We start from the raw sequence: 12,305 nt of genomic DNA on the forward strand, positions 1-12,305 counted from the left end.
AATCAAACATTCTCTAAACGATTTTTTTTTCATCTAGTTTAATTTGAATTAAATATGAATTATGCACATAGATATAGTAGATGAGTTTAACATTGAAAAATTTTTCATACACAAAAACTTAAGCTTAAAACTTTATTTGAAAAATATCAAATCACTTACCATTTGAATCAATTTCTACAGGTAAAATAAATGAATTTCCATATCACTTTGGTTTGACAATTTAAATTTATAATTTATCAAATATACAGTACCAAAATTTTATTTTATTTTAGTAACCAACCCTTCAAGGTTTTATTAAGTAATTTTCCCCCTATTTACTTCACATTAAAGGATTTAATACAAAATTGTGTGTTATTTTAGAAGTTTAGATACGTAATTTTAAAGGATAAAATAAAACTCATTAAAATTTTATGTGTAATGGGATGGTCAATATTTTTAACAAAATCCTTCGATTTTAAGTGATAAGATAATATATAAGTTTTGTATTAATTTTTTTAATAGGTGTTAAATAAACAAGGTTTTGTAAAATTAATAAAAAATAGATAAATGCAAAATTTTAAACATAGTTTATTTTGTCGCGTACGTAAAAAGAGCCTTCTTTAATAGGAAAAAAAAAGTCTTCTTTCATAGTTCGTTATACATGTATGAGAATGTTAACAAATATTTACATAGTATTGATTAAAAAAAATCATGAAAAATATTATATATATATATATATGTGCGTGTGTTTATTATAAATTTAATTATTTAATAAATGATTTTCATTTATTGACATATTTAAAAAATATTAGCAAAGCCCTGTGAGCATATTTTATCTCAAAATTTACATAAAAAATAATAAAAATTATTAGCATGAAAAAGAAGATTCAAGAAGAGTGTTAGTTGAAATTTATCAAAAAAATTTAGAATACAATTAAAAATAGTTAATTATGAGTAAAACTTGTACATAATCTTTGTATTTTTTAAAATGAAATTTAATTAGTAATAAATAATATGTTTTAAAATTATTATTAAGTAATGTATTATTGAATTTTTTTAACATTTAATAGTCAATTGTAGAATAATGCTAAAATTTTGTTTCTTAAAAACATCATCGTAACGTCATTAAATTTATTCTTATTAATTTTATCAATAGGAGTATTTAAAATTAATTTTAAGTGTATAAAATTGACAACTTTTATTAAATAAAATTTATTATATATATATATTTGAGTGTAATCTTAATGTAATAAATACATTTTTAACAAAATATTATTATTATTTATAATCGCTTAAAATGAATTTTTGAAGCATCATTAACCACAAAACAATTTTTATTATTAAAAAAAAAAAAAACTGGAACCCACTTCTAAAGTTAATTAACATTTCTTAAAAAAAGAAAAGAATGTCAAAGGTAAGAAATTAGCTAAGAAGTGACATTAAAAGCGGTTTTAGCACGGTGTTAATATTTTTTTTATTGTTTATTTATGGCAAAAATCAAAAGTGATTTTTGTATTAAAATATATTATTAATATATTTCAATTACATTCCTTACATATTTTTAATATTTTGATCAATATTCTTAAGATATTTATTAATAAAATTATTTATTCAGTCAATCTTTACATATTAAATGCGAGTGTCATTTTAAAATAAAACTACTTTTATTACATTATATGACTTTTTTTTTCTGTATCTGAATTTATTTTAAAATTTTTTAAAATTTATTTTATAACTTTAAAATACTATATCTTTTAATTAATTACATTTAATACAAAAAATTATAATACTTACTTTTTTAAATTATAAAATTATTAAAAATTTAAATATATTATTAATTTAAGTTAAAAAATGATTTAAATTTAATATTCCTAGGTAGCATATGTGAAGTGTCCAAAAACTTCTCGGATTATTATTACGTGTTAGTGCTTCGGAAGTGGCTATCACTGGAGGACTACACCTTACAATTTACAAACACGCAGAGATTATAACATGGGATCCACCAAGGATGGAATAACAGTAACTTTAGTTGTGCGATAACATCCTAATCTTGTTCATGAGGGGAATAAAAAGGTCAAATATTCTAATAATATAAGAAATAATTTGTCTTTTCAATAAACCAAAATATAAAAAAAATGTTATTAATTTTTTTTTCTTTTGATAAGAAAGTAGTTGAAATCTCTACCTAATCAAAACATACAGATATACCTAGACAGAAAGATAAAGCCAAACAGAGGAAAACTTCAGGGATGACAAATAAGGCCATAACATATTCCATGATTTATTTTAAAAAAAAAATTTAATCTTAAATAATAAATAACAAATGTAAAATTGAATGCTAGCTCATAATAAAATTTAGAAAATAATTAGTGTTACCGCAGGTTGAAAACCCCGCAAGTGCAGCCGCAAATAAATCCAAATCTAGCCAAATTTATGACTGATAAGCCAATAAGGCATCAGCCTTATAAGCCACTATGCTTATCAAAATTTATAAGTAGGCTTACTTATCCAACCACTTATAATACAAAGCCATGATTCCATCTCATCTCAATCTCGCTCACGCTATTTAAACTGTCTGATACCATTATTTCGTCGCTTATCACAATTCTTCTCTCTCTTTCTATCCCCGTTTTTCTCTTTCTCCTCCTTCAAATCCCTAGCCCCCTTTCCTTGTATAAATACTCAGCCAGAAGAGCTCCAACACAGAAAAAGCTAGAGAGAGAAAGTAGAGCGAGAAAATACTGAAACCCTTCCTCGCCATTCTCGTTCTGCTCCGACGCCTGTCGATCTGTGCCGAGGAATCTCTGGCAGGTGAGAGCTCCTTCGCCCTCTCATTTTTTTTTCTAGCAAGATTTTCTGTCCAATTTAAAGCTCCGTGTGATTGTGATGTATTTGTATATACGTATGTTGATGAATTTGTGGGTTTTGATGTATCTGCCGTTCAATTCTATGTTTCGATGCTCAGGTATTGTTGATCTGTTCGGTTTTGGATCTTTCAGGCGAGTTTTGTTTAACCACTTCAGGGCAACGTCATGTCTTCGCTCAGCAGAGAGCTTGTTTTTCTTATACTTCAGTTTCTCGACGAAGAGAAATTTAAGGAGACTGTTCACAAGTACGCTGGTCTCGTAGAATTTAAATTTATTTTAGGTTTTTATTTCCCTTTTTCTTTAATTTTAATTTGTTAATATCTATTTTGTATGTGAATTTGTGAACGTGTGAAGGTTGGAGCAAGAATCGGGATTTTTCTTTAACATGAGGTATTTCGAGGATATGGTGACGAATGGGGAGTGGGATGAGGTGGAGAAGTACTTGTCTGGTTTTACGAAGGTCGATGACAATAGATACTCCATGAAGATCTTCTTTGAGATACGGAAGCAGAAGTACTTAGAAGCATTAGACAAGTAGGTTACCTGTGGTGTTTGGCTGTGCTACTCTTTTTTAATTTGCTTACTTGTAGGCCGTTTAATTTTTTGTTACTTAGCAATTGAATAAGAAAAAAATGTCGCAGGCAAGATCGAGCTAAAGCGGTGGATATTCTAGTGAAGGACTTGAAAGTATTCGCAGCATTTAATGAGGAGCTTTTTAAGGAAATCACACAATTGTTGACTTTGGATAACTTTAGGTTTGGATTATGGTTCGGTGCCTGGCTTATTAATTCCCACTTCCCCAATCCGCTCCCACCACCTATAACTGGGTTTTTATGAATTTGCAGACATAATGAACAGCTATCTAAGTATGGAGATACAAAATCTGCCAGAGGCATAATGCTGGCTGAACTGAAGAAATTAATAGAAGCTAACCCTCTGTTTCGTGACAAGCTTCAATTTCCTACCTTGAAGAACTCCAGATTGCGGACTCTAATTAATCAGAGGTTATTAGAAAGATCTTATCTTTTATGTGTCAATATAATCCATTCGGTGATAAGTTTGTTGTTATTCTAATTTTATATATTTATTGCCTTGCAGTTTAAATTGGCAGCATCAACTTTGTAAGAATCCGAGGTCTAACCCTGACATAAAGACCCTTTTTGTAGACCATAGTTGTGGGCAACCAAATGGTGCACGGGCCCCATCCCCTGTCACCAATCCCTTAATGGGTGCTGTCCCAAAGGGCGGAGGTTTCCCACCATTAAGTGCTCACGGAGTAAGAAAAACAACAGGATGTTATTCATCAACGTTACTCTAGCAATGTTTTTTATGCTTACTATGTCTCTGTTTGTATATTTTTCAGCCATTTCAGCCCACACCTGCTGCTCTTCCAACATCCCTTGCTGGATGGATGGCCAACCCATCTCCTGTTCCACACCCTTCGGCTTCTGCAGGACCCATAGGTTTGGCTGCAGCTAATAATGCAGGTTAGATGAATAGTAGTAACTCTTTATGAGTGTTTCTCATATCACATGGCTTCAGAATTTACATTAGTTCCTTGCGATCTGTGTGTGGTTGCTATCCATTACTGGTGTGATCACTCATGATGAAGAAAATACATGCTATATGCAATAGCAGCTTTAAGGTTATAAAACTGATATACAGTTGTGATTAGCTTATTGGGCCATTTAATGAAATCGGATTGTACACTTCATATGTAACCAAACTGATTTTCTGTTGCTCTTTTTGGCTTTCTACTTTCTCTAATGGTAGCAGCTATTTTAAAGCGCCCCAGAACCCCTCCTACCAATAACCCAGCTATGGACTATCAAACTGCAGATTCAGATCATGTATTGAAGAGAACAAGACCTTTTGGGATATCAGATGAAGTACATTACTTGCATTCTATTAGCTCCTTTGTCTTATTTAATTTAAAAATGAAAGTTTGAAATTGTTATTGTACTTTGAGAATATTTTCTTTTGTTTGATTGTTGTTTGTGTGTGCACACATTTATCTGTATCTGTTTTAGACTTTTAGTGCTTGATGCTTTCTAAATGTAACATTTTTATGAAGCAGGAGTAGGTGGCATTTCAAATTGCCTGCCAGTGTCTGACCATTGATAGATTGTTTTGCATTTTGGCACCCTGACCTTCATTTACCATTACGGTTTCATGCTATTATATTCAGGCTGATCGTTAATTGGATATCTATTCCTCAATTATGTAATTATGAAGAGAAAAGTTAAATAACATTTGCCTAGAAATGACCTTAGTTTTGTGTTTTCATATACTCCTTTTTTACAACAAAATTGTTTTAACTTAATCATTTTCAAAATTGAAATATGTTTGAAAATGTGTTTTGGATAACCGCATTTATATCAGTTTGTATGCAAGCCAAGAACACAACCGAATAACCAATGGGATTTGCTAGTTCTCTTTTCAAAATTATTTTCATACCACATTATTAAATTGCATTTATGTAGTGCTTAGAAACTTTTCCTGTACATCTTGTTGGGGTGTAATGGTGATTCATATAATTTATGAGTGGACTGATGTTTGTTGTTTATATTGCATGCCTTGTTGTCTAATGCAACTTGTTTCTCTATCTTTAATTCTCTGGATTTTTTTTCTCCTTACATCTTGAAATATAGAATTTACCTGCTAGTTGAAGTGATAGCTCATTGCATATAACTGGTCCCTGTTTATTCATATTTTAACAGGTCAACAATCTACCAGTAAATTTGCTTCCTGTTGCATACTCTAGCCAGAGCCATGGTCAGAGCTCCTATTCCTCTGATGACTTGCCTAAAACTGTTGTGATGACTCTCAATCAAGGTTCAATTGTCAAAAGTATGGATTTCCATCCACTTCAACAAATTCTACTGCTTGGTAAGCTGCTTTTGGTGTGTACGAGTTATGTCTTAATTTCTTCTCTTTCTGTATGTTAGGTTTGTTGATTTTATTTGTTCTGTTTGTTTATTCATTTATTTCTCTTAATGGTTAGTTGGAACAAACATGGGCGATGTCATGGTGTGGGATATAGGCAGCCGTGAAAGGATTGCGCATAAAAATTTTAAAGTCTGGGAACTTGGGGCATGCTCAGTGGCTTTACAGGTATGGCTCTCAACAGAAAAATTGTGAATACTGCATATTTATTGACTTTTTTATAATACTGTTTGTCATGTGGTTATTACTGATTCCCTTATTCATATATAGGCATCTCTTTCCAATGATTGCACAGTATCAGTCAACCGTGTGGTGTGGAGTCCTGATGGAACACTATGCAGTATGTTCTAATGATTTTGTGTGTGTGTGTGTGTTGCTCTCTTATTCACGATGAGTGTAGATATGTTTCTGCTGTTTGCCTTGAACACAATTTTATTAGAAGTTAAAATTTGATTTATCCTTGTTGATATTTCAGGTGTAGCTTATTCTAAACATATTGTACACATATATTCCTATCATGGTGGGGATGATCTTAGAAACCATCTAGAGGTTAGTTTGTCTCTCTAAAGTCCATTAGTTTTTTCTATTAAATTTGTTGTTAATCCAGTTTATATATCTATACATTGGATGCAAAAGGCCTGCTACTTATCTGCTTGATTTATAGCTGCTTACTCAGTTTTTGTGGTTCAGATTGAAGCTCATGCTGGGAGTGTCAATGATCTTGCCTTTTCTTATCCAAACAAACAACTTTGTGTTGTGACCTGTGGAGAGGATAGGGTTATTAAGGTTAGTTGTCATACATTTTATAATAGATATGTCAATGTCAATTAAAAGCCATTTTTAAGAGTTCAAGGTTTTGCAGGTATGGGATGCAGTTACAGGTACAAAGCAATATACTTTTGAGGGACATGAATCACCTGTATATTCTGTATGCCCTCATCACAAAGAAAGTATTCAGGTAATAATTTATATCTGTGCGTGTGTATGTTCATCAGTTGTCCAAATGAGAGGAATTGAGAAAGGAAAACTATTGGGAAAAAAAGAAAGAAAATTTATTTATGCAAACACTAAAAAATGAGAAATTATGTGGTTACTTTTGAAGTAGCAATCTTGCTCAAATGGCCTACAGGTGTGCAGTACAGGCAAAGTCTTGTAACCTATGATCTGTATATTTTCTGCATGTATTTTATTTATCTGTTAATGTTTTAGTTTTTAGAGGGCTCACATGTGTACAAATTTTTATCTGAAATTATGTCCATTCATGTTTATTGATGATGTATGTGTAGCACAACTCCTAGCTCCATTGAGGTTTTACCATCAGAGTGTATATAAATATGAAGATGCAGAAGAGTAAATGCATTAGTTCTTAACAATTGTTCATGCACATTTGTGTATCTAAAATCCAATGCAATGTTTGTAATTCAATATAAAAAAGCTCCTTCCTAAATTAACGTTTCTCTAATTTTTGCATATTTTTATTATGAGCCAGCAGACTGGTGTTCTTTCCCACACCCAAAATAATGAGTGTGAAATTTGATGTCAATTGTAAAGTTTTTATAATTCATGGGACGAGCATAGAACAAATAGTTTTAGGTCTGAAAGCTTGCGTGCATGTCATATCTTTGAATTGTTGGATACAGTTGGCCTTGATAAGAAAATAATATTTTTTATTTTATTTTTGTTTGTTTTGTTTCACATATTCAAATGCTTTCTTATATAATTTCCAACTATGTTCTGTTGTGGCTATGCAGTTCATCTTCTCAACTGCAACTGATGGAAAAATAAAGGCGTGGTTGTATGATAATGTTGGTTCTAGGGTTGACTATGATGCACCTGGTCATTCATCTACCACAATGGCTTATAGTGCTGATGGAACAAGGTTCAAACATTGTGCTTCTTTTAATCTCCCCCTTGTCTGATGCATGAACTTCTTTAATTATTTTCTTATCATCCATCTATGGTTTACAGATTGTTTTCATGTGGCACTAATAAAGAAGGGGAGTCATTTCTAGTGGAATGGAATGAAAGTGAAGGAGCTGTGAAGCGAACGTATCATGGTCTTGGGAGGAGGTCTGCTGGTGTTGTGCAATTTGATACTACTAAGAATCGGTTCTTGGCTGCTGGTGACGAGTTTATGATCAAATTCTGGGACATGGATAATACAAACATGTTAACAAGTGTAGATGCAGAAGGTGGATTACTGGTAATATTTGTATTGCAATTGTGTTTTATTTATCTGATGATAACTTTATTGCATAGTAACACATGTCTATGATAACTGCAGGCATCTCCCTGTATTAGATTTAACAAGGAAGGAATATTGTTGGCTGTCTCCACAAATGAAAATGCAGTTAAAATTCTAGCTAATGCTGAAGGGATTAGGCTGATTCGGACAGTGGAGAATCGTCCGTTTGATGCATCTAGAGTTGCTTCTGCAGCTGTTGTGAAGGTAAAGTTATTCAAATTTTGCTAATATACTGGAAGTACATCTTCTTAATGCTTCATGTGAATTCAGGCACCTACTATTGGAGCTTTTCCTTCTACCAATGTAGCTGTTGGAACAAGCCTCGCTGATAGAGCTCCTCCAGTTGCAGCCACAGTTGGGATTGTGAGTTTTTCCATATATAATTAATCAATGAATGAGGATCGCATTTCACTTCTTGTGGGGCACTATGTTTAATTATACTATTCTCTTTCTTTGTAGAATAACGATACTCGAAGTCTAGCTGATGTCAAACCCAGAATTGTTGATGAAGCTGTGGATAAATCTAGGATATGGAAGCTAACCGAAATTAATGAACCATCACAATGCCGCTCCCTGAAACTTCCTGATAGTTTATCATCAATGAGGGTATTGTCAGATATTAAAATTTTATAGTTCAGATTTTTTATTTGGGCATTTGAAGCTGCTACATGAGCTTGTAGCTCTGCTTCCTTGTTGAATCATATTTCTGCAAAATAAATATATATTCAATGAATAAATGTTATATTGCTTGTACTGTATGTGTGTAGTGCATGGCACACAATATTGCCTATAAATCTGTTTGCATGTCATGTTTCAAATTTTTATAGTACCTCCTTTCTCTTTTTCCTTCCTTTTATTATTCATTTGGATTTGATAACTCAAACTGGAACAGTATTCAATTATTTTTTAGCAGATGTCAATGATTGGTGCTAGAAACTTTATTTTTTAGGAAACTCAGAAGTAGAGATGAAAGTAGGGGAATCCAACTTTCATGGAAGTATAGACTATAGAGATAAACAACATTGTGCAGGGTTTGAACCACTGTTTTCAATTGTGTTAGGCAGTGCAATAACTGCTTACTAAGGAAGTTGTAACTGTTTAGCATTTGCTCGGTTAGATACACAGTTATTTGGACATATGCTTGGAGGTAAAATGTTGTAGACAGGCAGCAACTATATGACTAGGACCATCGAAGAATGGGAATAGAGTATATCCAAGATACCATCTAGGATCTCACAATAGGAGTGTTAGAAAAAAAATTGTAAGACATATTTTCAATGAACATCAATTTGACTACACCCAGTCTACTCTCCTGATAACTTGAACTACTTCACATAGTCATGCTACTGGTTTCTAGAGAAATGAAATTGGACATATTTATGCCTGTTGCCTAGCTTACCTAAATATTTTTGGATGCATGAAACCTATAAGTTTAACCAATTATTCATTTTAAATATTGTTTCAGGTTTCTAGGTTAATTTATACAAACCAAGGGGTTGCAATTTTGGCTTTGGCAGCAAATGCTGTTCACAAGCTTTGGAAATGGCAGAGAAATGACAGGAACACTTCAGGGAAGGTAATGCATAATCTATAATACCATTCTGTACTTACATGTTAATGTTCATAAGACTGTTAAAACAATACTTTCTTATACAGGCTACTGCGAGTATTCAACCACAACTATGGCAACCATCTAGTGGAATATTGATGACTAATGATATAAGTGATACTAACCCAGAGGATGCTGTGTCATGTTTTGCACTGTCAAAGAATGACTCGTATGTTATGTCTGCTTCAGGGGGGAAAATTTCCCTATTCAACATGATGACATTCAAGGTATATATGGATTTCATTTTGTGTATTTTTATATTTTGATGTATGAACTAACTTGAGGAATTATTAAGATGTGGGTCTTGTTGCAAATTCATTTTTATTGAAAAATTAATTTACTGGTTGTTTGCTTGATCCATCAATAGACAAGATAATAAACATAGTGAGCTTAAATAGATATTGTATGCATCTACTGGTACCTAATGTTTACTATATTAAATTTGTCCTGCATTGTTGGGAGCAGTCGTCACTCCTTAGTATAAACAGTACCGTTGCCAGACGCACAAACTCTAATAAGAACAAAAAATGCTACTCCCCATACTTTAGATGATTGTCTACTATCTGCTAAGTATTCAACTAAGCATCTTTTTGATAGTTTATTTTATTATTTCCAGAACTCCATTTTTTTTTCTTGTAATTTTATATTGTGATCACATAAATTTCTGTGAATCCTAACTGCAGACAATGACAACTTTCATGCCGCCACCCCCAGCTGCTACATTTCTTGCATTTCATCCTCAAGACAACAATATTATTGCTATTGGCATGGACGACTCTTCCATACAAATCTACAATGTTCGAGTGGATGAGGTATTACTCTCTGCAAGATCTTGAATTCTAGAGTTGTTGGTTAGTATTTTGATGTTTTTGACTTTGCCCCCCCCCCCCCCCCCCGGTTTCCCATCAAGGTCAAAACCAAGCTAAGAGGTCATCAGAAGAGAATTACCGGTCTTGCCTTTTCTCACTTTCTAAATGTGCTTGTGTCATCTGGAGCTGACTCTCAGGTAAGGAATTTAAATTCTCTTTGCTATGATTTGCCAAAATCTAAAGTCACCTTTCAAGAGGAAAATGTCCTTTTGTTGCTTAGTTCATAGATATTTGATGCCAAAATAGATTGTCTATGCATGTGAGTCTGTTTCACTGGAGTCATGATTGAGAATGGTTTCTTAAAATGACTGCTTCTGGAAGCATTTAATTTATTGTCCATGTATGAAGTGGAAATCATGAATGCCTTCATTGGTTTTCTTTATGTCAACAGTTGTGTGTTTGGAGCACAGATCTATGGGAAAAGCAAGCAAGCAAATTCCTACAAATGCCCAGTGGCCGATCACCAGCACCTCTTGCAGACACTCGTGTCCAATTTCACCTAGACCAGACACATTTACTGGCCGTGCATGAAACTCAAATAGCCATATATGAGGCTCCAAAGTTGGAATGCCTAAAGCAGGTGTGCTAGTTATATATAACATAATTAAATGTATTTAAACAGATGACTAAATCTGAATTTATGCATTTGTTTGCTTGAATCTTGCGGAGCACATTGTATGTTCTATTATTTGCTAGCTCCAGTTGGCTTATGTATTTCAATGTGATCTCTAGTTCAAGCAATCAAGCTTAATATATTACTGTACTTCATTTTTTTGTATGATTAGTGGGTGCCTCGGGAAGCTAGTGGTCCAATCACACATGCTACATACTCATGTGATAGTCAGTTAATATATGTAAGCTTTGAAGATGGAAGTGTCGGCGTTCTTACTGCCTCAACTCTCAGATTAAGATGTAGAATAAATCAAACTGCTTATCTCCATCCCAATCCAAGGTGAGCTTTATTGTCAGTTGTAATGAAAGATCTGTTATTGAGTTGTCCTTTCCTAATGTTTAATGAAATTCCTTTTCACAGCTTGAGAGTGTATCCTCTTGTGATTGCTGCACATCCCTCTGAACACAATCAATTTGCATTAGGGCTTACTGATGGCGGAGTACATGTGCTTGAACCACTAGAGTCAGAAGGTAGATGGGGTTCTCCACCTCCAACCGAGAACGGTGCTGGGCCTAGCACTACTTCAGGTGCCCCTGTTCCAGAGCAACCTCAAAGATGACATCACATTATGTAGTACTTTGTTAGGACCTTCTAGTGTGTGTTTGATTGCATATGATCCCGCCCCCTGGTGCCTCCGTTCGGTTTGCAAGGGGAAGATGGGGAAGGTAGGTGTCTTTAGGTTAGGATAAATCAATTGAATCAATCACCTTGTTAGTGGCTTCCTAACCAATACCTGCTCCATGGGATTGGCAGAGTATGTTACTCATCTAGGATTATTAGTGTAAATTCGGCTGGGGCTTTGCAGAGTGGAGGGTCATTGTTATTATTATTATTATTTTGTTTGCCTTTTTACTTTGGGCCTACCTTTATTTGTGTAGTTTTTTTTTTTTTAATATATAGTGAACTAGTCGTTATAGTTTTTCTTTTTTCAGCTAAAGTTAGCTACTCTGATATTCAGTTTTATTTTTACCTTCTGTGCAAGGATTCTTTTAGAGCCATCATTATGAATGGGTTAAGTGTTTTATGCAATGAGGCTTTTTTATGGACGTGTTAAATATCTGCATTTGGTATATTTAGATCTCGCAATAACAGTTATCAAAATTGACTTTGAATATTC

At 33.3% G+C, this 12,305-nt stretch overlaps 1 protein-coding gene across 4 annotated transcripts; it reads left to right on the plus strand.

The window, feature by feature from the left end:
* Positions 1-2,573: 2,573 nt before the first annotated feature.
* Positions 2,574-12,305, plus strand: LOC113848237 (topless-related protein 4-like). Of its 4 annotated transcripts, none has more exons than XM_027477653.1 (26): positions 2,574-2,790; positions 2,945-3,091; positions 3,201-3,380; positions 3,488-3,601; positions 3,692-3,850; positions 3,945-4,122; positions 4,210-4,333; positions 4,620-4,735; positions 5,567-5,735; positions 5,851-5,960; positions 6,063-6,132; positions 6,268-6,341; positions 6,483-6,578; positions 6,655-6,750; positions 7,544-7,671; positions 7,761-7,995; positions 8,077-8,241; positions 8,308-8,400; positions 8,497-8,643; positions 9,503-9,613; positions 9,694-9,873; positions 10,330-10,458; positions 10,557-10,652; positions 10,907-11,095; positions 11,301-11,467; positions 11,549-12,305. In XM_027477653.1, the coding sequence occupies exons 2-26, from the start codon at positions 3,012-3,014 to the stop codon at positions 11,745-11,747; spliced, it is 3,405 nt and encodes a 1,134-aa protein (XP_027333454.1). In that variant the 5' UTR covers positions 2,574-2,790; positions 2,945-3,011; the 3' UTR covers positions 11,748-12,305. The 4 variants fall into 4 exon arrangements, 3 of the variants coding, with proteins under 3 accessions (XP_027333454.1, XP_027333456.1, XP_027333457.1); XM_027477655.1 differs by having other exon boundaries at positions 2,575-2,790; positions 4,623-4,735; XR_003501805.1 differs by having other exon boundaries at positions 2,578-2,790; positions 4,623-4,735; positions 10,926-11,095; positions 11,549-12,239.

The sequence above is a fragment of the Abrus precatorius genome, unplaced genomic scaffold (genome assembly GCF_003935025.1).
Source record: "Abrus precatorius isolate BTA unplaced genomic scaffold, Abrus_2018 Scaffold8, whole genome shotgun sequence".
Lineage (NCBI taxonomy): Eukaryota > Viridiplantae > Streptophyta > Magnoliopsida > Fabales > Fabaceae > Abrus > Abrus precatorius.